The sequence below is a fragment of the Struthio camelus genome, chromosome 9 (genome assembly GCF_040807025.1).
Source record: "Struthio camelus isolate bStrCam1 chromosome 9, bStrCam1.hap1, whole genome shotgun sequence".
Classification (NCBI taxonomy): Eukaryota; Metazoa; Chordata; class Aves; order Struthioniformes; family Struthionidae; genus Struthio; species Struthio camelus.
Genome location: NC_090950.1, coordinates 19,645,367 through 19,669,441, shown reverse-complemented (window position 1 = coordinate 19,669,441; position 24,075 = coordinate 19,645,367). Strand labels below are relative to the sequence as shown.

The following is a 24,075-nucleotide window of genomic DNA, read 5'->3' as shown; positions in this document are numbered from 1 at the left end:
TGTGTTGATAAACCCCGATATTCTCAGCTATTCTGGATAGCTAAGTGAAGTTTGTTTATTTTGTTAAGGTATTAAGCCTAATGTCATAACTAAGGTTCAAAATTCTGTATCAAGTCAATATACTGTTCTTTGCTTTCCTGCTCTTTCTGTACTGTTGCTGTGTAACACTGCCGCTCAATTCTCCGAATGTCAGTGCTGAGCAAGTTGATCTTGGGAAATTTTTTTTTCATAACAACTAATTATTTGTTGACTTTGGATGGAAAATGCTGCATACATTTCGTTACTACTTATTAGAATTCAAAATGAAAATCATTTTCCTGAAAAATATCAGAATGGATTTCAGAGTCTGGTAATGGCTATTGCATTTTTCAAAAAGATGAAATTACTCAGCTCATGCTAGAAGTGATACCAACCACACTGTTAAGATAGCGATACTCGATTGGCTCACAAAACATAGGGTTTGTGAAACCAAAAATTTTGCTAATTATTTTGATAATACTTAAAATAATAGTGAAGGGCAGTTCAAGTCTTTCAAAAAAAAATCTCAACTTTTCATGGCAACTTCCTGTGATGGGAAAATAATGAAGTTTCACAGAAGAAATTTTGTTTTAAAGCAGTGGCCCAGGTTTAGTGTCCTTGTGATTTTTATATTTATAGAACTGTTGCTTTGACACTGATTGAAATGATTTTTCTGGAACTTCAGCAGCAAGCAAACATCCCGGATTTCTTTGGCAGGGTTTGGAGCCCTCTGATGCGCTGGGCATGGGAACACATCCCACTACTAGCGAAGAGAAGTCAGCCACTGACCTATCAGCCAAGCTGTTCCTTCTTGATGAACTGGTGTCTCTGGAGAATGAGGTGACTGAGACCAAGAAGAAAAGAAGTTTCCCAGGATTTGGTTCCCCAATTGACAGAATTTCTTCAAGTTCTATGGATAAAAAAGGCAAACAGAGGTAAGTTCTTTGATGCTCCTGACAGTGGTGAAGCTGGGAAAAGACATCTGTTGATAGGTTATCCTGGATACAAATGGTTCATTTTTAGCCACTAGCAATTACAAGGTGCTTCTTACGAGAGTACCAGAATCTCATCAGAAACCACTCTGTACCATGTATAATTCTTCGGCTGTGAGGAGTAATTCATGCTATGATTCATTTATCCCCAGAGTTCCCTCCAACTAACAGAAACGTTCAAGAACGTGTATTTTTCTAGTACACTTCTTTCCAAACATGTGAACTACCCTTCAGTGTAAAACTGCCTTTTTGATCATGAGATTATTTACTGCAAAAATGTATCTGAGGTTAAAAAGTAAAGGGGCAAGGCTAGGTCTTCCCAAAACTGGAGCGAAGAGAGGTATTGCAATGCACATCTTGAATAGAAAGATGAAGAATGCATCACAAACACGGGCAGATATATTATAGAATGAGCCTCCAAGAAAAAAGCTTCAGGATCTAGATCTACTCCGCATAAGCCAGGTTCAATCAATAAGCTGGTCTATTCCATAACGGATTTGTTAATGTTTGGGTCTGATACCTTCACAGTACACACTGGAAGATGTGCAAGTTTATAACTATGAGGGCTAAGGAGTGGTGACTGAAATGGCTGGGGAAAGCCAGTGAGTTTGGGGCAAAGCTAAAGGGGCTGTTCACCGTATCTGAAAGAGCTAAACTGTCTTGTTCCTTCCCGTCTTCCGGTAACTGTCTTCTTTTGGATGGATTTCTCAATGCCACAAAGTATTTAATTATATACTTAAAATTTAATCTGGAAATGGAAAGTATTCCCTGGAGTCAGTCAACATTACAAGCATTTTTTTAAGAAGAGTTTTGCAACATTTTCTTGTTATTTTTTCACTTACCCAGGAGTAAGTAACCTAGTAGCTACTAGCAGTTTTTGACTGCAGCCAAAATGACAAAGTAGAAAAATTTTAAAACCTCAAGTAGGACTTTTTTGTCCATATAGCTCTGCATGAGATCAAAATCACTCCTTCTTTGTTTATCTGTTTAGCATGTTTTACCTCTTGAGGGGAACAAAAATTAGGTCACTTTTGAAGTTGTAGTGCCTTTTCTGCAAAAATATAAGGTAATCTCAGTTTGTCTTGTGCTTTATGCATGGAAAACTTGTTCCATTCTACATGCAATAGAAGAAAAAAAAAACATGAAAAAGAAAAAGGGAAATTCTGCGGAAAACTATCCAAATTTTCTAGCAGCTCATCTCTGAAATCAAATAATGAGATCATGCAAAGGAGTGACACTGCACAAAATTCCTCGCTTCACAACATCATCAGCATAGTTTTGCTTTGAGATTATCACTTTCAGAGAGCTGATTAGCTTCTGAGTTTGGGATTGGTCTACATATTAGAATCGTCTGAGCTGCCTTAATCACTCTGTTGATAGACAGATAACTGCTTTCAGCACAGGTCGCAGATCGGATGAGTGCCATGAAACAGTAGAAAGGCCCTACCTTTAGGTGGCAGCAGAGGCTGCTGCGCTTGCAGGTGTAAAACGGAGGACTTTGCACCCCTGTTGTTGTGGTGCATGACTTGGATAACAACCTTCCACTGTACCAGCTGAGTATTACCTGTAGAGACTGTAGATAATGACTTTTGAAGCATAAAAGCCCTGAAAAAGATTTAACCCCTCGTATTAACACAGTGTGTGTAGTACATGGCAATACAACGGAAGTTTTTGGAAGACAGCAAATGACTTAACAACACTGTTGTGGCACCCACCAGCTACAGGAGGGCACGGATCCTAATCTTGCCTGTCAATGCTTATTTAGAAAATTTTGAAAGCATAGTCTCGTTTGGAACACGAAAATTGAGGAAACGGGCTGCTAGGGAAGCGATGATTGTCCTGCCATGGCACCAGATGGCCACAAGAGGGGAAGCTCTGCTGCAAAACCTCCCTACCAGACTGCTCAGCCTTTCACGCTGATAGGATTTTAGGTTTCTTTTTCTACTTGATTCCTGACCATGATAATATTGCAACTACTTATGCAGGAAACCACCCCACAGAAAGCAAGGTGGTAAATTAATTTCCCATTTTATCGTATCAGGCTCGCTAAGACTGCAGCAGCCCAAGCCTCACACATGCTCCCCCTCACTTCCCCCACCTTGTGCCCACACCTTGGTGGGGGCGAAAGAGTGATATTCTTCCTTTGAGGCAACAAATGGAGGATCAGCCCTGAGCCACTTTGCTTTACCTGTGGATTAGCATGAAAGTGCCTGTTCTTTCTAGCAGAGCAAGATAATGTAGGTTTTAGAGGAAAGAAAAGTGAGGGCTATAAAAGTGGCATCCAGCTCATTTGCTATGTTCTCTAGCTGCTCCAGCATGACAAGTTTGGTGCTCTCTACACATGTAGTACACTGTCAATTCCTGTCTGTTGACCACCTCTGAAACATAACTAGAAGAGAGGCAATGTGAAATGGGCTATTGCTGCAGGACTGATGCCTCCAGGCCTCAGCCTGTGCCTGAGTGGTGTGAGGAAAGGATGCTATTTGGAGGAGATCATGGACTAGACAGATCATCCTGGAGGCATATACACAGCCCCCAAAGCCACAAGCTGAGCGTGGCACTACTAGCATATCAAGGTAGACTCAGACGCACTATAGCATGATGTTCTGCTAGTTAGTTTGCATTTGCCAACTTAAAGAACAAAAATGCACATTTATTTTTCTTGATAAGGACTAACAGAAAGAAGAGTTCATTTTCCAGGGCTCCTCTTTGGCCTGCATTTCATTGACAATGATATCCAAGGGGGGAAAGTTGAGGTTATTCTCAGCTGCAGAAAACCTCATCATTTACACAATAAATTAAAATTAAACTTCTGCTAGTGAAACAAATGCTCAGAAATGATGAATTCTATTTTGTTATTAAAAGCTGGAATTATGACTAAGAACATTCCTTTTTTAACTAATAAAATACTCCTGCCTACAGCTTCTCTCACATCTTTCCTCATGACCTTATTCATCAAATTATCAGGAAGTGTAACGTAAGGAAAAAAAAACCTAATACTTTCAGTCTCATCAAGAGGGTATTACCTTAAGAATATCCCTTAGGAAAATCCTGCTAGGATTCCTCTGGCTTGTCCCCTCTGTTAGTGTGGAATACTTCCCTACTTCCTTATTCATCTTAACCACAATTAGCATAGCAGTTTTTGAAGATCCAGGCTAAGGAGTCATCTGAAGTGTATGATGCTATGCATGAGACACTCTCCTTTCATACATGCAATGCTTCTACTTTCTTTTGTGAACAGCAGGCAACCTATGAAACTGTTTGCTTGTTGCCAAGTATAAACAGGGATAGTTTCTGTAAACAGGTCGCAACTCTTGCCTATCTTCATTTTTAAGAGAAGTGAAGCATACTATTTTTAAACACTCATCTTCAGCTGCTGCTGTGCAACTGTACTGTGTGAACAACAAAGTTGTGGGTGGGATGAATGCAGGAATCAAAAATGCAACAACATTCTGATTATTCCTATGATGTCTTTTCCCAGTTCTTTACCTCCTCTTTCTTTGTTTTCCCCATTCAGGAAAGTGGTTGAGCTGCCTAAGAGACGATTTGGAGTTCCTCTTGACCGAATTGGAGTGAGCCGTCTCAGCAACACCAAGGGTTAGCAGCTTGTGCAAGTAAGCCAAAGTAATCCAGGTGTGGGCAGACCTGGGCAACCACACCCGTTCTCGGTTTCATAGACCGACTCAGGTCATGCCAGTAGGTTTGGTTAGGGATGCTTGGGGAAGGACGACTTCATATAACATTGATTGTGACTATGAATTTAGATTTAATGCTCTAAACTAGGACTTAGTATCCCGCAACGGGGAAACTACAATTCCTAGTCTTTTCCATCTCCCATAGATGACCTTATAGTGTCTTTGCCCAAGCCTTGCATTTCTGAGTTGGGAAAATGTAATATTTACTGCTTTTCTGTCTACAGGTGCTTCTGTTCTGAATGATTGATGCTGTTTTGGAAACATTACAGAAATATGGAAGATGCATCAGAGCATGTCTTGTCATTGACTAATGATTCAACACTCAAGGAATTGACGTCCTATAAAATCTGTTTCACATTGCATTTTACAAACAGTAACAAATTCAATTCATCAGGTCAGAGTGCTCTCACAGTTATGCACAGTGCCACAGATAGGAGGGAACAGAAAAAAATATATATAGTTCAATTGCATGGCATTTATTTCTTAAACTTGCAAAAGTTCATAATCCTAGCAAGGACTATTAGAATTTTTGACTATAAAATAAAACCTTCAGAGATGCCAACAGCATTCCATGAAAAGCAGACAGTTTGCTTTCCAAATTTCTTTCAGGCGGATGTTTGCTTGGTAGATGAAGGGAGGATTTAACAGTTATGGGAGAAACCCAGATTTTATTTGAACTGCTATTCAGGAGAAAATGTCTGTTGACATCACTAGGAGTTTATGTAAATAAAAACTATGATAATACCTTAGGATTCGGCCTGATGCTTTTAGCAGTCTTTCTCTTATCTCTGCACCAAATTTAGAAATGTTTTCATCGTATGGCAGATCCTGAAATGTGGTGAGACTTATAATTTCCTCTGCTAAGCTTATGAATACATTTCACTCCTCCCTATGTATAACACAGGAAACTATCCAAATATGAATTCATCAACTTCCTAGGCCATCTGCATCATTGCGCTTATTTTAGTCTCTTGATATGTGTATGGGGCATAATCAGACATCCAACTGTAAAAGTTCAAGCATTTCTTACTCTGTGAACATGTGAACATGTGCCTACCCTATCCTTTGCAATTCAGTGTAAACAGGTTAGCCTGAATCTTGTTTTATTTTTTTTCACTTCTTTCCAACTTATAAAAAAAGCTGGAAAGAGACATTTGCTGACATCTACACGCTCAGGTTCCTAGCTGATCTTTTCTAAACCTCGCACATTCCTCACTGGACTTGGGTCCGTGTCAGCTATATTCCTTATATTGCTGTTCTTGGTAAATCATTCTTAGAATTTCAAAAGAAGACCCACTTAGAAAGAGATTATATAGGATGAGGAGGAAAAAGTATATCTTGCTCTGACTTAACGCTTACCTCGTTTTAGGCAGTAAGTTGCGGTCAGGGTGGGGATAGAAATTAAATGCTAACTTCCCGATCTCATGTGAGGTACGAAGAAACTGGCCATCAACTAGCGAAACTGGGAAGAAATACAGTCAGCTTCTCCAAAAGAAAGCTGAAGAAAAGAAGTTAGAATGTCAATGACTCTTCAGAAAATAGAGCTATTCTGAGGAGTGATATTTTCAGGCCATGGTGGGAAATAAGGCTCCCTCTCAGAATGGTAGGTAGCGTAAAATACGTGTCTGAGAGCGGGCAGTGCTTTGGCTGTGACAGGGACCTCACAAGTCCTACCCCATTTTCTTGTTGCCTGCAGTCCTGACTGGGTCTGGGTCCAGCAACTGACATTCAGTCTAGGCTATTGCTGCTAAAAGCAGCTTCACAAACCACTGGATCACATCAAGAAGTGCCCCCATCTTTCCCATCAAGAAGAGCTATAGCTAACTGAGTTAGGTGATCATTCCTCTGTTAATGGGTGTGTTGTCAATGCTTATATGTGAGATCGAGCACTGTAGATGCTTTCCAGACTGAGATCTCAAAGTTAAGTCCAAATAGATGAATCATCCTGTCTTTTTACTTCCCACCTGTCCCCCAGCCCCAGTGCTCACTCTCAGTCTTTAAGATGCAGATCAAGGCTCTGGGAGCTGGATTGACTGGGTGTGCGTAGATTGGCTGAATGCTGACCTGAGACAAGATTTTCTGCCCATGCTGGAAGCAAATCTGTCAATGCAATCCCAGACAAGCCCAGACCCTGTCCTCTGGAGTGTGCTGCAACCACCTGTCCTGAGCCTGCCCTGCAGCTTAGTGAACAGTTATCTTATTGCACTGAGCTCGCCCAGACAGGCTGCAGATAATCTGCTTGCAAGGCAGCCATATGTGCAGGGCATGGGCAGATTATGGAGGTGATGTTCTCCTGACCACTTGTACAGCTGCTTATTAAGAGCGGTATGGACAGATTCATTGTGTGACGCATTTTAGGAGACCCAGATTGGAGAAATCCAATGCTGACACAGCTGCTTTGCAAAGATACTACTGGAATGCAAATGTATTGCAACTGTTGGCTGGTATTAGTCTGGACTTCTAAATAGAAAAGGATTTTAAAACCTACAGTTGTATGCAGAAATGCCCTCTATCTGGAGGAAAACATGAAAGCACAGCAGGGCAGAGGTGTCTGTCTGGTTGTTAGTTGTCACCTGGAAATGGGAGCTTGAAGCTTCAGTCCTGCTCTTGGCTCCCGTCGTGTCGGACGCATTACCTAGGAAAAACCCGCAGGTGTTCTATTCCTCTGCTTCCATCCACATGAGAACATGCTGAGGCCTCCTGTGGTTCAGAAAGCACTTGTAAAATCCCTAAAAAATATGATGTCTGAAAGACTGGACACCATAATTTGTTTTCATAGACAATACTGGATAGCCTCAGTCATTGTGCGTGACTTAGAGGTTAACAAATGTGAAGTGCGAGCATCTGTTGCACACTGTCTTAGCCCTGTGTGCTCTCTCTGTTTGCAAAACCATTCAGAAGCCTGTGAGGATTTTCTGCTAATAAATCAACATGGTCTGCTAGAAAGCCTAAGGGAAATGTCTTTAATTATTGCCTCTGGTTCATTAACTTGAGCAAGAGTGCCTGCCCAAGCATGGGTAAGGTGTGAGCAGCACCTTGTGTGTAGCATGGAGGTGAAAAAACATAAAGTGAGAATATACTACAGCATCCATTGCATGCTAACTTTGCCCAGTGATGTGGAAGTGACACCTGAGGAGACAAGAGCTACTGCTCTGTGAGTTAAGGAGGATGAGCAGGACCCCTGTAGTGACATGCTGAAGGTGAGTCTGGGGATAGCATCACTATCTTTGCTCAGAATTGATAAATTATTTGCACTCATCACTTTAATACTCCTCTGTCCAGCAAAGGCAGCCAACACAGCATCATAGAGCTCCATGAGGAAATACTGGGGTAATCTGGGTACTAGGAGCACTTGCTAGGTACACTGGTAGAATGTAGCACATCATGTGGGCTAAATATCACCACTAAGTAGCATGATGCATTGCACTCCAGGGACTTCCTGTGTCTAAGATTAGACTAAGCTGTTAAATAGTCACAAATGCTGTATTTCCTGACTCTCTGGAGAGCCTGTCACACAAGGCAAGGAAGACATGGCTAGAGCTAGCCAGTAACAGAGGAGCCTGCTGCTCCAGCCCTTCATTGCAGTGGAACTTCCTGCAAGCTGAAGGCATCTAACCCGAACACCAGCTTTGGGCACTCAGTGCAGCTCTTGTAGTACACCTTCCATTCAGCTCAAGCACCAAACACTTTGAGAAAGAGAGACCCTTCTTTTGGCAACGAGCTATACTTTTTCCTGAATTTAGTGCTATTATAGGGAAGCTTTGTGTTCCCATGCACAGTACAACAGACTGGGAAAATCTTTCTGAATCACTACCAAAGAAATAGCAAAGAATTGATGTTACCAGCAAACTGTATTTTACGTATGATCAGACCTCACTGATATAGTCAAGCTGTTTGTGTTCCATATATGCTAACTTCAGCCTGTAATAAGATGAATAGATCTACTTGTTAATGAAGTACAAAAAGGTACTGTTGTGGTAAGCATGCATATCTTGCCAAAGCCCCAGGCAATAAATGTAGGATAGTAATTAATGCTCTGGGAGAAGTAAAGTTTTGAGGAATACGTAGTATACAATCTACAGTTAATTGACTTGGCTAGACAGGACTGGAGAGAGTGTCAGTCAATCTACACACGAATAGTGCCTACTGGATTCTGCTCTTGTTTGCACTGTTGGAAATCTTGAAAGTAACATGTGTGGCCTCAAAAGATTTATTCTGTAAATAAGAAATTTACACCTTTGGGAACGTGGCCCAGCAACCATTTGCTTTTTGTTTGCAAATGAACTTGGATAACACGCCTTAAAATAAATATATGTAGGAACCACTGATGGAATGTGATCTCTTCCTTTTGAACAGGTGCAGACATAATTCTGCAGTAGAGAAAGCCAGCTTGCATCAGCACTGACCAGCCAGAAGACCCAAAAATCTCTTCTGAAAACATTTATTTGGGGTGAGTAGGTGGAAGTCACTGGCGCTGGTCCAGTTCCATGACAACAGGAGCCCACACATATCCACGGGAAAGACCCAATTCTTTCCCAGTTCTGGTCAAAAGGGAGGGCCTTCTCCTCAAGCACAGTAAAATAGACCTGTGTTGCTACAGCTAGGTATTTAATTTGAGCCTTTTTCGCAGTAAACCTAACATGATCTATTAAGTAATGTAACCTTACGTCAAGGGAAACATACTGCCACCTTGGATCTCTGCAAGGGATGAAAAAGAAAACACCATGTGCTCCTGTGCAACAGAAAATCTTTATTGGAATGATATCCAAAGGACCCAGACTTCTGTGCCTGTCCTCCCGCAAACCAACTGTGTACGCTGATGAGACACAACAAGAAACAACTCTGGCTCAGCAAGATGGAGCAGGCAGCCCTGAAACTTTCACGTTCTCCCCAGTCTGCCTTCCTATTCTGACAGAGGGTGTTAGGTCATCATAGACCTGCTTTTAGGAGGCAAAGGGGAAACTGAGATACCACCGTGAGCAACGTCTGTGAAAGTGGACAGAGCCCAAGCTCAGAGCAATTGAGTTAATGTTTGATGCCTTGGGGAACCTGGTGGGAAGGGGAAGAGTTTACAATGGCAGCAGACTGAATGGCACACACAGGGGCAGCAAAGAAAGTTGGGAAACCTCCTCCATGTAGAAGATCAGGAAAGGTTAAACCCGGAAGGAAGGAACAGTGGAGAGGGGTAGTGGGCTACCGGCTCCTGTCACAGTCCCTATTAGACTCAGCTGTGCTGCCATTACAGAGAATGGCATCCAAATTAGCAGCACAATGAGAGAACAGAACAAACTCTAAGCAAGGCAGTTCGGGGAAGGGCTTGTCTTCATCCTCCATTCCTGGCAAGTCTTCAGATGCAGTATTTCCAGAAGCAGGCTGGAGAGGGATACAAAAGAAGGGTGTTAGTATCCAAGGAACTTTTTACAACTTCCCATTCTAGTCATGGAGTGGGTTTCAAAAGCTCTAGGTCTTGAGGCAGTTGGGGTGTTGAGCCACCATTGTGGTTTTTGTGCACATCTCAATAACTAGCTTTGACTTCATATAATACTTCTAAGAAGGTGAATCTTTTGGCTTTTTGCAATATAAAGAAAAGGCCTGAGAGTTATTTCTGTGCCACTTGCTTTATAGGGATTTGCTTTTCCTTTTACTCTGCTTTAGCAATATCAGTTTTTTCTTTCCTGTCTTTATCAGCCAGCAGTTTTGCTGCCTCAGAAGTGTGTACGGGGTTTCTCACCTGGGGTTAACGGGAAGAGTTGGATGCTGACTCAGTGAGACTTGAGCTCATTATAACAATAAAAGAAAGGACGTCTACAAATTTTTACAAAACTTTAATCACTTTCCCACTCTGCTACCTATCATCCCCAAAATACCATTGATCTCCGTAGGATCTTCCAAGAGAAACAAATTAGGGGAAGATGGGGATTTAGCTGCTGGAAAAAACAACTGTATCACAAGCATATCCTGTTCTTTGAACCCTGTGGAGGTCACCTATTGTCAATTCTTTGAGAGCTGCAAGTGTGAGAGAGGATATCTACCTGGTTTTGAAAGGCTAGATTTTTGAATGGCATGTAGATTTTTTATGACATCTGCAGTGCTCAGGCAGGAGCATCTCCCAAACTGGAAAGACTTTAGATTAAGGCAGAGGTTCTCTGCTTTAATTTCTGGCAGATTCTACTTTAAACCTAACTAGAGAAAGTAGTTTTATCCACACTGGAACCTTCTAGACTGGTAGGGACATAAATTAGATCAGCCAAAGCAGTGGCAGCCTCCTGGGCTTCTTATAAATTGCAGATCATCTAAAGATCACTTAAGCACTTACACAAACGGGGCTTTCCCTTGCCTGTTTGGCAGGTTGTCAGAGCTTGTACATGCAGTGAGCATCAGGGGTTAGGGCAAAACCAGCTCTTTAGTTTTTAATCTGGATCCGTCATTGGTGTCTTCTGTTTTTACAACTACCACTTTTTGCGAAGGAATCCACTGAAAGCCAGCATGAACAGCATTATTCATGTGGTTCTCAAGGACAGCCTTGCAGGTGCCCTAGTGCAATATACTGCTTGAGTCATTGAAAACAGACTGGACATATCTTGGAGAAGGTATGGCAATGAGCAATCCTGCCTTGCTGGCAGAGGGGACCAACTGGGGAACCTATTAAGATCTTAGCTCCCTGCATTCTTGGTTGATTTTCATGTCCCTTTTTTGCTGTTTTTTCAGTGGCACAAACAATTGTTCCTTTCTTCTCTGTAGAGAGGCAATGACCTTGACGGAGGGGAAAACGTGCAGTCCACATGCCTCATTATGCCTTCAGCACTAGCTTTGTGCCAGAGCAAAATGAGAGGCACATTGAAGGAAAGTGTTCATACAGAGCTCACCTCCTCCTGGAAAGGCAGTCATCACCCACATAACCCCATGTTCCTCTGCGAAGAGAGGGGTGCAACTTTAACTGCCTCCAATGAAGTCCTGAAGGTGCAGACCCACTGCATGTGACTCAACAGCAGGCAGGGTTGGTTATGGAGTCCTTCTCACCAGCTGTTAAACCAGCCAGTCATTAGCAAGAGAGGACCAGGACTACCAGAAATGCTACCTGCCTGTGGAAGTAGGAGAAGCACGCCACGGAAGCCCTGACTGGATGGCTGCAGCCAGAGAGACACACAGACTAACTCTAACGCAAAACCTACCGCGTTTTTTAGGCTGAGATGCCGACAAACTTTCCAAGGCATAGGCCACCTCTGACCCTTCCTCACTTGAGAGCTGATCCTTCAACTTCTCCAGCTGTTTAAAAATAAATATAGCAGTGAACAAATGTCCCATCATGAAGAGCTCTGCAGCTTGCTGGAAAGTGCAGTACAACTCAGGGCAGGATGTACAGAGAAGGTGGCTGGCAGCATCACTGGGAAGGACAGGTTCTTCCCTGGAATAGGGCCATTCCAGGAGGCTCTGCCCTTGGATCACCCACACTTACCCCCATGTTTTCTCCTCCCCTTAGCTGCTTGTTTTATGGCAGCTGTGTGGGCACCCTCTGCCCTTCACCAGCGATGGTGCAATCTAGACCCCTATGGAGAGGAGACTGTGCAGAAGGATATTGTGCCACTAACACTGAAGTCAGTGCTACTTCACAGGGGTGGGAGGTCCCCAGGCATCCAGCCACTGCAGCAGAGACTGTCACACCTCTGGGCAGTGGCTCCCACTCCCTCCCCTCCCTCTGCTCTTGCTATCTTCCCTTAGATGCAGCAGGGAAAATCTACAGCATCTCTTCTCCATCTGTAGCTACTCTTTTCCTTTTCCAGTGGACCGGAAATAGCTGTGACCATCGTCTAGACTTCTGCTTTGGTGACATCACTCCCAGGAAGCCCAATCTAATATCCCTCAGCTCTGGACTGAGGGCATGGGGCAGGACCTGGGAGCCTCCCATAAGGACATGCCTCCCAAAAGAGCATGGTGCACTTTTTTTCACTCCAAATTTGAAGTGGAGTCTGCTGAGTGGAACTCAGCAGGACCTAGGGGATCCACATGAACAGCTATATCTGGCCTGAGGGTGAAAAGGAGCCACTGCCTTTGGCGTCTGGGAAGCCCCCAGTGGAAGCCCCCTCGAAGTTGCTGCACACCTTTTGCTATTCCTGAGACCTTGTAGGATAGGACTTCCTCTTGTCATCTGTGTGTGTGTGCATGGGTGTGTGCACACGTGTGTGCACTCCATAGCACAGCAGGGCTGTGACCCTGGGTAGGGGCTCCCATATTAATAAAGAATTGAGGGAAAATTCAGTCTGGGTTAGGTCTGGTGCAGTGGCTAGCCCTCTAGTTTGAACTAATTATTGGATGCAGCCAGCTGATGCAATGCATGGGAAGGTAGAATTACGTCTCCTTCAATAGCTCTTTTTTCCTGGCTTGGCCTTTTCTGGCCTTTCACTAGTGGCAGGAGCAAGAGCCTTTACCATATTAGGCTATAGTTTGCTGCCCCTTTTTTCCAGCTCATGCAGATCTTTAGCCCAGGTTCGTCTTTTTCCTTTGTGTGATACATGCTTATATTGTAGCACCAGAATGAATAGCAGGAGGATGTAGAGATAGAAAGGGCGATAAAGACAATACGCACCTTTGTTTAGCTGAGTTATTATTCATGCAACAATGCAAATGCATCTGTGCATTTGCTTCTCTCACCTGTTCAAGCTCTTCAAATTTCTTTGCCAGCTCCCAGTCTGCAAGAGAGGACAAGGTAATATCAGTATCCACATTGCTTCCCAAAGCTCAAATCAGAAACAATGAAGACATTTAACCTCTTCAAGGGTTAATATTGACCTAGGCATCATTTAAATCCCTTTAGTGATCTCCAGATCTATGGTAGTGGAAACAGTGACAGAAAAAGTAGGCTTTCCCTGCTTAATTCTATGGGGCTTTACCCTAATTCTCCATTATGAGAGAAATGTCTTTTATCATTCACCACGGCTTTAGAGGAACTCATTCAACAAGGTCACACACTGTGTGGTATCAGCTCAGGTGAATCTCTTTTTTGCTTTTTGACTTTATCCTGATAACGGCAAATCTGTTGCTGGCTTTTCTGTCACTGGCCATTTGTGTGAACTCATGTTGTATCCTTTAAATCTCGTTTGCCCTCACATCACCCATGTGGGCAGAAGCTAGAAGACATAGACCTAGCCTGGCAGAATGCATTGCTTTACAAGTCAGCAAACTTCAGGGTAGGCAGAGGGTAGCAACAGCAGAAGTAATGTACCAGTGAGTGCATGGATTGCACACTTGTGAATGTTAGGGGAGCACAACAAAACCATGAAGTGGAGAAGATGGAAGGTGACCCTGTTCTTTAAATCCTCCACAACTGCACCTGCCCATGGGCAGAGGGAGGCCAGAGAACACCATTTAATTGCCTGTGCTACAGCCCACCACAGTCGTGCTGTAGCAGGGATCTCTCTCTTGTGGGCTCGTGGGAGCTCTGTGCCTAAGAGCTCTCTCTGTCTGTCCTCCCTGGGAGTGGAGGAAGCAGCTGCCAAGTCATCAGCAGTAGGGGAGCTAGCTGGCTTTTTCCTCTAGCCCATTCACCCTCCCCTTCCTGAACAGGGACTAGGGGGCAGCTCCTTAGATCAGACTTACAAAGCTCAAGACTGAGCAGTGCTGCACAAGACTGTCAAAAGCCTATGCGCATGGATGAATAAACTGCCCTGAGATATCCCATCCAGGACACGGGAGGAGTTAGGTTGCCTATGAATGAAATCTAAAACCTCCATCTGAATGGGGGAGGGCCTAGACTAGCAATAGAAAAAGCTTCAGGAAGGGACATAGGATTTCAGTCTCACTCCTGAAGACTGAGGTACCTTATTCCAGGTACCTGCTGTCAAATTGATATCATAAACAGTGAAACTGTTGGAATAAGATAGCTGAAACAACTGAAAGCACCATCATGGGATGGGCTCAGTCAAAAATCCCAGTCAAAGCTGAATGAAAACTGTGGCAGTTCTCTTGGGTAAGGAGGAGAATGCAAAGCGATCAACTGGCTTCAAGTGCCAGTCTACAAAAGAAGCACAAAAGTAAGCAGAAGAGCCGAGAAAGAGCTAAAGAATGTCCCTGCTGGACCCCGCAAGAAAGCTAAAAATATCAGCCCTGGAACTGCCTCCTTTGTCTGCTCTGACCGTGACCGCAGACATTGGTCTGGATCTCCAGAGGGATTTAGGCATCTAATTCCCCTGATTTCAGATAAGACTTCAGCATACAGACACTTTGCCAAACTGCACTTTTTTTATATATTTGAAATTGAACAGCAGGGTGCCAAAAAGAGCTGACTGCATTCTCAGTTTCTCCTTCAAGAAGGAAACAATTCAGTTGAAAGATCCTGAATATTATTTGACAGATAGTCAGACAGAACAAATAGAACAGAAAAAGTAACAGTTCCTAAACAAATGTGTTACATCAGGGCTTGATTTGAGAGACAGTGTGGTGCTGGAGATGGGCTGGGAGTCAGGAGATGGGGCTCTGGGGCTGTTCCTGGCAGTGCCAGCAGTGACCTTAGGCAAATTCCTCTTAAACAGGTCTTTACATACCATTAAGGTACAGACAAACAGGCCTGTACATCTACAAGTGGAAAGTGCCACTTAAGAGCTTGTTGTTGTTATTATTTTACACATTTTTACCTCTTTCAGAGTTTCAAACGCCTGTTTTGGCTCAGCTTTCCACAAACTGTAAGCTTGGCCAATGACGACTATGAATAGAAAATGAACAGTGAACAAAATCTGGAACAGATTATCTCAGGGAGGGTAAGGAAGCTAATTTATGGATAATGCCTTCAGAAACTGCCTGCTGTAAATCCTCTGTCTGTGCTCTACTCAGAGATTCATTATATTCAATTGTCTAGCATAAAATGCAGTCTTTCCTCTAGGAGTAATAAGTGCAATAACCCATAAACCAATCATAAAAATGTTATTTTTTTGAATGCATCTCCTTTGCAAGAAGGATGCCTTTGTTAGTATGAGGACTTGATTTATTTGTATTTATTTTTCCCAGGATCGTTTAACCACTGCCTCACTGCATTGAAAAGGGGCTGGGGAAGAGCACTAAATGATTTGATGTATTGGATTTTCATGACACAATTTCTGCTGGGCCCCGCTCACTCCTGTTTTTATAGAGAAGAACAGCTTCCTGCTCCAAGACCACCGCATGTCACCCAAACCCTCCCCTGACTGTGGGAATAGCTGACCTCCATAATCTGTGTGGAGCTTATGATTGTAGTGCGGGAGAGCCCAAGTTCCTCTTCAGTAAGCCTGGGTTTGGAGCTTGTTGCAACATGCAAAATGGCCTTAAATTTGATGTCAGGACAGACACAAAAAACTCACATGTGGCATGTCTTTGACCTCTCTGCTGTGTGGGAAAAGCCCATTGTTTAACCCTCTTCCAACTAGTAACAATGACTCCAACTTTGGTGGAAGCTTCCAGTACCGTTATCCCAATTTACACCTGACTCAGGGATCTCAGTTTTATGCGGTCTGCAAAAACCTGAGTCCCCTGAGCACGTAAGAGATGCCAGCCTGACATTGAGTTGTATATCAAAAGCACTATGACTGTACGGGGTGCAAGTGGAAAGCTGCCCCATGCCTTAAACTTAATATTCAGCATTCATCCCAGGGATGGCAGGGGTGCAGGGACTCAGCAGCATCTCTCCTCTTTGTTAGTCATGCTACATGCCCATGCTCAATTGGCAGCTCAGCACTGAGTGTCTGAGGATTGAGGGTGTGAATTTTTGGACAGTTTTGCATTGCATTGCCAAAGCAGGTCCGGTAGCCCCTTGAGGCAGAACACCTGATGTTAATCACATATAACCAATATACTGAAACACAGGAGCTGAACTATGCACTTTATGAGCTGCCTGTACTTGCTAGCAAACTGAACATATAAGGAGCAGGCTCCTTGCGTTCATAAGAACAGTTGCAGGAACCTGAGATCTCCCATCCCTTTCACTCACCAATATTTTCTGGTCTTCGCCATGCAAGTTTCTTATTAAGAAGCAGAGTCAGCAGTGTGTCCTCATGATTTGTATCTTCTCTCTCTGGATGCACTTGATTCTCTACAGCACACAAAACACACTTCTGTCAGTCGCTAATGCAAAAAGGATAGACCTTGCAGCCCCCAACATTAAAACAAAAATTAAGGCTAAGAAGTAGAAGGAAAATGTCTCCTGTCTTTCCCAGGGTGGAAGGAGCTTGAGGGAAGTGGAAGATGTGTGAAAGCGGAACAAAATGTCCAGGCAGTGAGGTCTGCGCACTGAAAGGATGCGGGATGGGGGAACCCTCACTGCCAACTCCTGGCTGCTGGCCAGTCTTAATGTAGCCTCATCAGCATGGCTGGCTACAGTGAGCTGGAGACATCACCCAAATTTAGGCAGTCCTGACTCCCTCTGCAAGATGGATGTACTCAATGACCGTGCAAAGTCAGTTACCAACCAATGAGATCCTCTCTTCCTTCTCAAAACTGTGGGTGCTCCCCAGACTCACCTTGTCCATCTTCCCAGAGTCCATAGAAGTGGGAACTAGCTCCCCACTGGGGCTAACGTATGTGTAGCGTAGCTGAAGAACCCTGTAGCCCCACAGCCCAGCCTTGTGCTTGGTCTAGCCTGAGAGCTAATCTATCTGTTTGCCAGTGGTATTAAAGGATTTTTCCTGTGCACAGCTGAAGTGTGGAGGAATTTAAAATTAGCTGCTTTTTTTTCTGAGAAAACCTCTTACGGTAGCCATAGGTCATGCATAGATCTCCTATTTTCCAAGAAAATCTTCCTCAGGTTGCTGTCATAAAGCAATTTGGGTCCCTTTGGGGAGCTTTCTTAATGTTTTTTTCCTAGTGGTTGTGGCTATGCCCTCAAAAGTGGTTGTGAAATCAGTGGTTTGGCGATATCCAATGGACACAGGGGATCAGACTCTAACAGGGGGCCCTGAAGGCTCTCAAAGACCCTCCCAGCTCTGCCAAACAGGTTTCCAAGATCATCTAGGGTTTGGATGTCACATTGATTATTGAGAGGGGCAGGCTGGGAGCCAGACTTTGCCAGGAGAATGATCATTCCCCACAACTTTTGCTCTGAATGCTCCTGCCCCACACCCAGACCCGGCAAAGCCCTTGAGGATGGCTGTGGAATTCATGGGAAGGGCAAGGAAATGATGCAGAAAGGCATTTTTCTCTCTTCTCCCAAGATCTTTGGGACATCTGCTCATTCTCTTCAAGGAAGGGAGAAGGAAGATTTTGGTCTCATGCAACTATCCACCCTATATAACTGTAATGCAATGAAGACATATCGAAACACATGAGACAAAAAATTGTAACAGATGAGCCTGAAGGACGCTTAAGAGTGTGTTGGAATTAGCCCCATTAGCTACAGCTACGTAAATCCTTAGAAGCAGAGAGGTCCTGTCCAAAGTGATAGTCCAAGTACTTGGCCAACTCATCACTGCCTAATGCTGCAGCTGAAGCCGCTGATCCTGATTGTGATCTCAAGAAATAAACCAGGGGAAGTCAGCAGAGCTGCATGCTGTATAATGTTTGCAGTTAGTGTGGTGTGCTATAAACCTCTTTCCTAAGCTTGAAAGGCAGTTAGGATTTTAAAACAGCTATTTTTAGTTATTCGGGGGATTTGCTACAGAAAAAACGGTATAAACACTCTATGAAAAACTATATGGTAGCAGTATTAGCTACAGTGGCCTCAGGAATGTTTTGGTTGTCATTGCAAAAATAAATAGGTGATATAAGAGGAAAAATCGTTTGAAAAGCAGCATGTTATTTTCTAGCCTATATTTAGCTGCTCTGATTTTTTTTTTTCCACTGCCAAATCTCTCTAAGAAAAAAGATTAATGATTGACATTTCCCTGCAGAATAAGTCCAAGCTAAGATTAATTTAAATTGTGGGAGAAGAAGATATAAAAAGTAGTTTCCTGCATACAGAAAGTTCAGCAGCACCCTACCACTGACATTTATGAGCTGTCAAATCTCATATGGTACATACTAGGATTGTTACTCTCTGATATTGTAATATTTTTCCTTGGAAATTTTCTTTCAGGAAAGAAAGAGGTACTCCTACCAGACAGATTTCATCAGATCTGGTATTTTTACTGATTAATGGAATGTATCATACAACCAATGCTAGAGCAGAAGGACAGCTACAGGGCATGCTAACATAAGCAAGTATCTGGGTAGCACCCAGACTAATTGAGTGGTTAGCATAGTTCGAGGTTGATTTTATTTCCTTTCATGGACAAATAAGGGTTGCATGGCCATGACAAGCAGCAAAGCAAAGCAAAAAGATAACCACCTACCTGTGTCATCTAGTCTGTGTTCCAGCTTACCTTGTAGTAAAAAAGGCTCTCCACCTGTAGATGGGACATACACAGTCATGGTCAAGATGGTTAGCACTCCAAGGGACAGGTGGACAGACCACATCTTCTCCATGTTCCCACCACCCAGAAGCAATCTTCCTTCAGGCACGGTGGAGGACTTCAGTGTAACCCAGTGCCAGATGAGCTCACTTTTAAGAGGCAGTGGATGTGCCGTGATTGCAAATGGCCTTTGGAGGAGGGGAGAAAAAAATCTCTTGAGATATAATTCAACCTGTCAATATGATTCACTCCTTTGGGAGTGGACAGAACAACCCAGCAATAGACGTCAGATGGAACCTGTTCAATATATCTCATATCAGCCTGACCTAATGAATTCTGATGTTCCCACAGGCATGCACTGTCCATGCACATCGATATACATTCCATATATAGATATATTAAAATATTTTTTCAAGACTATTGTTTTAACGGAGTTCTGATAAGAGGACTCCCACATCAGCAAGGAAGATTTTGTCTAATGTACAAGTTGCCATACGTCACTGGTTTGGACAGAATCAGGTTAATGGGTTTTTGTAATTTTTCATCACACTTGCTAGTGCCTATATTAATTAACATGAGATGGAATGAGTGCTGAGATGGTGGGAAGCAAAGGGGCAGAGCTGTTTTCATTTAACTAATTGGAGGATATGGAGTATGTCTCCTTCACAGTGACTTACAGCTTTGTCAGCGTGAAAAGCATCACACCCTATTTTGAGATTGTGTCTGAGTGGGGGAGTTCAGATTTGGCAGCAGATATGGAACACATCAAGGATGGGCAACTACCTCCAGTTTTGTCCAGGGGAAAAAAAAAAGCAATGATGGTCAGAAACAGTTCTGATTGAACGGCCATGTTTCTTTAGTTTAGAAAAAAGTATTGAGGCATGTTGCACATATTCCATGCCTGTTCTAGGGATGCAACATCTTGGTTTGGCTTCTATTTATTGCCTGTCCATCTCTATGGATCACGGACCTGCTACTAGCCTGCTATTAAAACCTCACCAAGAGAAAAGCTGTAATAATAACAGTGCTAAACTTTGTTCTTCACGTCTGCTTCTTCTGCCAATCATGATCTGCAGAACTGAGTCATCTGTACTCCACTTTGGCCAAGCACTGATTGTACATACACTCCTGGTGAATCACCTCATGTGCTTTTTTGACACCGCATCATGCCAGATTACCCAACATAGCTGCACCTGATGGTACCTGCATTTCGTCTTAACTCAATATCATTTCCACGTTTAGATTTGTAGCCTCTGGTCCCCAGTTCTGCCAACAACTTGCTGTGTATCTAGGATGGCTGTAGGATGACTAGCCTTTTAATATCACTTTTAATATTTATTTTTTTCTAAAAAATGGGGGGCAGGGGGGTGGAATCAAGTTTTTTCCAAGAAGCACCTATGAAAATGAACGAGATTCTTCCATGAAGGAATACTTCTCTACTGAGGAAATATTTTTATCCTTCCTCTCAGTCTTGGGAGCCAATGATTAACCAGCTGTAGTACTTCCCTTTCCTTCTTCATAATCTAGATCTAAAGTTCTCTTTGGACAAGAGGACACCTACATCCTATTTGGGACACTTTTTCAGCCATATCTATTTCCCTAAGCCCACCTTGGACAGGGCTGGGTAATAGCAGCTCTGACTCAAAACCAAACTCTGAGGTAAGGTCACGCCCAGTTTTGCATGATATTAAACGGTTTTCCAGGTCCCTACCAGTCTGTCTTGAGATCTGCTGTGGAATTAGCTTTGCGTTGATAGAGACGGTAGATTTTCCTCTCTCACAGAAGTCCATGCAGAATCTATCAAATCTCTGACCAGTTTTTTGTACCATTGGCTGTGAGGCATCATGGGCTATTGTAGGATCTTGCAGAAAAATGAGCTACTCCTTGAGATTTTCTTTCGCTGCAGAGTAACTCCAGTTCTGGGTCACTGCTCCCAAAAGGGTGGTTCAGCCCCCACAGCAACTTGCATATATAATATTGCCAATCCTTTCAAATGAGGGCTCTGGTTAAAGTGAGGGATGACCTTCTACTTTTCCTTACTAGAAGGGAGACTACTGGATGCTGTGTAGGGAATTCTCTGAGCAAGTGAATGAACAGGTATCTGATGCAAGTGGACTTTTTCCATTTGTTGCAGTTATGAGATGGATGATTTTCAGTGATGGGCTCCTGCAACACTCCCACGTGGAAAAAGTCTTTGCTTTAACCTATTCGTCCAGTCAGTGGGAAAATTATTACACTTTATTTTTCTTACATATTTTAATCTCAATAGAAAAACAACATAATCACCATATTTTCACTATTGCTTCACTTGGTGATAATGTCTTGTACATCATCCACTGACCACCTGCTCATAAATAACCAGAAGCTAAAAATCAGAGCTCCATCTCTAACTTCTGTGGTTCTAATCTATCTTCGTGTAGAAGTTCTCTTCTCATAAACTCATGCAAACTTCAGGTACTATTTATGATATCAGACTGGAAAATTGACAAGGCTGGACAAAAGCAATGAATCTGGAGGTTAGGAACAAGGAAGACTCCGTTTAAGAAGGTTGTATGCCACTAAGCTCAGCTGCAGCAGCTCTTGAGTCTGAGAGGTGATTGTATGTGTTAGGTCTCTGAGGGCACTAGCAAGCCTTAATGGTCCTGACCAGCATCACCTGGGACCTTCACCCACATCCTCTGCCCATAGGTTCAGGAGCCTCATTTAAGCTCAGCCCTGGGCCTATGTTCCCTTCCTAGGCTATGTTGTAGGAGTGCTGATTTTCAGCTCAGCTACAGCTATGCCTGGCTATGGACTGTGCTAATCTGGACTCTGATCTGCAGGCTGACTTCCTGGCTTGGCCTCAGACCTGTCTCATCACTGTGAACCTGCCTGGTGATCTCTGACCATGGTTATTATCCACAGGCCTGATCCTGACCTGTGGATTGACTTCCCTCCTTGACCTCGGACCTGCATCATCACACAAACTTTCCTGAGGATCTGGGATCTTCGTCAAGCTTGGCCTGCCCTCACCTTGCTCAGGTACTGTGAGGTGGGACCCTGGCTGGGGAGGGCCCTGCTGTGTTAGCTGTGTTACTGTGTAGCCTAGGCCAACTGCTCTCTGACAATATATTCAGCTCTCTTTATGCACTGTTGTCTTTCTCTGCCCCTTGCAAGTGAGGTACTTTAACAGATCTTGGGTCAGTAAAGACTTAGGAATGTTATGAAAATCAAATTTCTTTGAAGTCAGTATGAGTTGTATTGTTTAATGAAGATGAGACAGCCTCTAGAAGAGATGTAATCCCTAAATAACCTAACCTTGGTTTACCCCAGAACAGTGACATTTAGTGCTTCAGAGTAAACTTCAGGTAAGAAGTCAACATGTTTATCAGGCAACTTGTAAGATGTAGGAGGCAATGTTGAGCTGCTGAAGGCAGGAGAACCTGGAGGGATTACTTTCCATAGCCAGTTTGGAGTGACAGGCTTCCAGACTACTGTGTGATATATGTCTTGGGTTTGAAAACAAGGAGGATATATGTCTCTGCTTCATTTGCTCTCAGGAAGCTCTGGACAAAATTGCATGCAGCATGTATCTCAGGTGAGCCTCAGCAGCACTCATGGGCTTTACTTTGTTTAATAGTCTCTGTTTAGCTGCTATTTGAATCCTAAAGCAAACAACCTGCTGTGGAGGATCTAGCAGGAAAGAACCTTTTCTTAGGGATGAGGGAATATGTTTTTAACTCTGTCCTGCAGCCTCTGCACTAAGGATGGAACTCAACTGAAACCAGATAGCACCAGCTGATGGAGGTAGATTTTTTTGCTGTATCATGAGACAGGAGTCTCCTTTTATGTATTGTTTTCTTTCTTAGAGCACTTCTAAGTATAAGACAAGGATGGGGAAATGATAAATGAATTTGAAAAAGAGTAGGGGGACAAGTCTGGTAGAGGGAAAGGTATATAGTGGGCTTAACCTCCCTAGTAAAGAGGGGAGGTGTTTGGAAGCTCATAGCAAGCAGGAAAGGGGAGCTCCCCTCAGAGCACTTGCTTTCAGGAAAGCGGCAGCTGTCCTGCTCCCTGGCCTGGACTAACTCCTTCCCAGTGATTCAGTGCACTCCTGTATCCCATCAGGGACTTTTATCCTCCCCATCCATTCAAATGCCCAAGCAACTGTCTCCCTACTCTGCAGTCAGGTCTCTTCTCTTTTCTTTGACAATCCTTTCTTGCCCTTACCACTGTTGTAGGACCTAACAGCCTTTTTTCTCCTGTCTGCATTCTTATTGTGTCTATCTGCCCCTCCATGTTTCTAAAAATGCTTTTCACCTGATAGAAATCAAAGCAAGGAATGCTGAAAAACCACCCTGTTCTCGTCTGCCTGATCCCTTATGCATTTAATATCTGATTTCTCTCTGCCTTTATCACTTCTACCCTGGGGTATACCTGAGAGAACAAAACCCACTCCAGTCCCATTATTCAAAGCACCACTGGAAGGCGCTCAGATACTCTGCTGATGAATGTTGTGCAAACTCTCTGACAGAACTTCTTGACTGCAGAAAGGAATTAAAATAATGTGCACATAAGCCAGAGAATAGTCCCCCTTGCAGTTTCCTGAGAGAGGGAGTGCATAATGGGGAGGGAGATGCAGTTGTTATGAAATGAGATTCTCTGTCCCTCAGGGGACTATTAAAACCAGTCAATATTTATGAAGCTTTTAGTCTGACTCATGCAATTTGTTCCCCCTTCTACGTGCTTGTCTTTGGGACTCAGCTGTTGCTTGGCCTGTTTCTGCTGTAAAATTAGATGCTATGGTTTAACTGTCTCACTGCTTAGAGGTGGAAGACGGAAAGGCCCAAAACAGGGTGTAAAACTGTTCTGGTTGCCTCACTACAAGTAGCCAAGGGAGGGCACAGAGGGAAGTATCACCAGCTCCTGTCAGAACTGGATCAAACTAGAGAAGCGATGCCTTGGGATAAAGGCAAAAGAGGGGATTAGAAGTGCAGCTGGTTGTCTGCCTTGCTTTCACATCAGTTCTAAGGGCTGTTAGGA

General features: G+C 43.4%; 2 protein-coding genes across 5 annotated transcripts in view; one reads left to right on the top strand and one right to left on the bottom strand.

Moving 5' to 3' along the window:
* The window catches only part of OSTN (osteocrin), a 168,108-nt gene extending 159,080 nt beyond the window's left edge, over nt 1-9,028 (top strand). For 2 of the 3 annotated variants that reach the window (XM_068954414.1, XM_068954412.1), the window contains 3 exons: nt 736-953; nt 4,528-4,624; nt 4,930-7,772. In XM_068954414.1, coding sequence (XP_068810515.1) covers nt 736-953; nt 4,528-4,612 — 303 coding nt within the window. In that variant the 3' untranslated portion in view covers nt 4,613-4,624; nt 4,930-7,772. Of the gene's footprint in view, nt 1-735; nt 954-4,527; nt 4,625-4,929 lie in introns of all 3 variants that reach the window. The other variant, XM_068954413.1, reaches the window with a different exon arrangement.
* Nucleotides 9,029-9,437: 409 nt separating this feature from the next.
* UTS2B (urotensin 2B) lies at nt 9,438-19,210 on the bottom strand. 2 transcript variants are annotated; one of them, XM_009682125.2, is made up of 5 exons: nt 19,024-19,210; nt 16,659-16,760; nt 13,355-13,392; nt 11,878-11,971; nt 9,438-10,078 (listed from the first exon to the last, which is right to left on the bottom strand). In XM_009682125.2, the coding sequence occupies exons 1-5, from the start codon at nt 19,124-19,126 to the stop codon at nt 10,053-10,055; spliced, it is 363 nt and encodes a 120-aa protein (XP_009680420.1). In that variant the 5' UTR covers nt 19,127-19,210; the 3' UTR covers nt 9,438-10,052. The 2 variants fall into 2 exon arrangements, with proteins under 2 accessions (XP_009680420.1, XP_068810370.1); XM_068954269.1 differs by having other exon boundaries at nt 9,967-10,078; nt 18,994-19,210.
* Nucleotides 19,211-24,075: the final 4,865 nt, after the last annotated feature.

Coding starts and splice junctions, on each gene's coding strand:
- UTS2B (XM_068954269.1), bottom strand. CDS start 19,126: ATGGAGAAGATGTGGTCTGTCCACCTGTCCCTTGGAGTGCTAACCATC. Junction 13,393..16,658: donor GCGAAGACCAGAAAATATTG/GTGAGTGAAAGG, acceptor CCTCTCTTGCAG/ACTGGGAGCTGGCAAAGAAA. Junction 10,079..11,877: donor ATCTCAGCCTAAAAAACGCG/GTAGGTTTTGCG, acceptor ATCCCTCTCCAG/CCTGCTTCTGGAAATACTGC.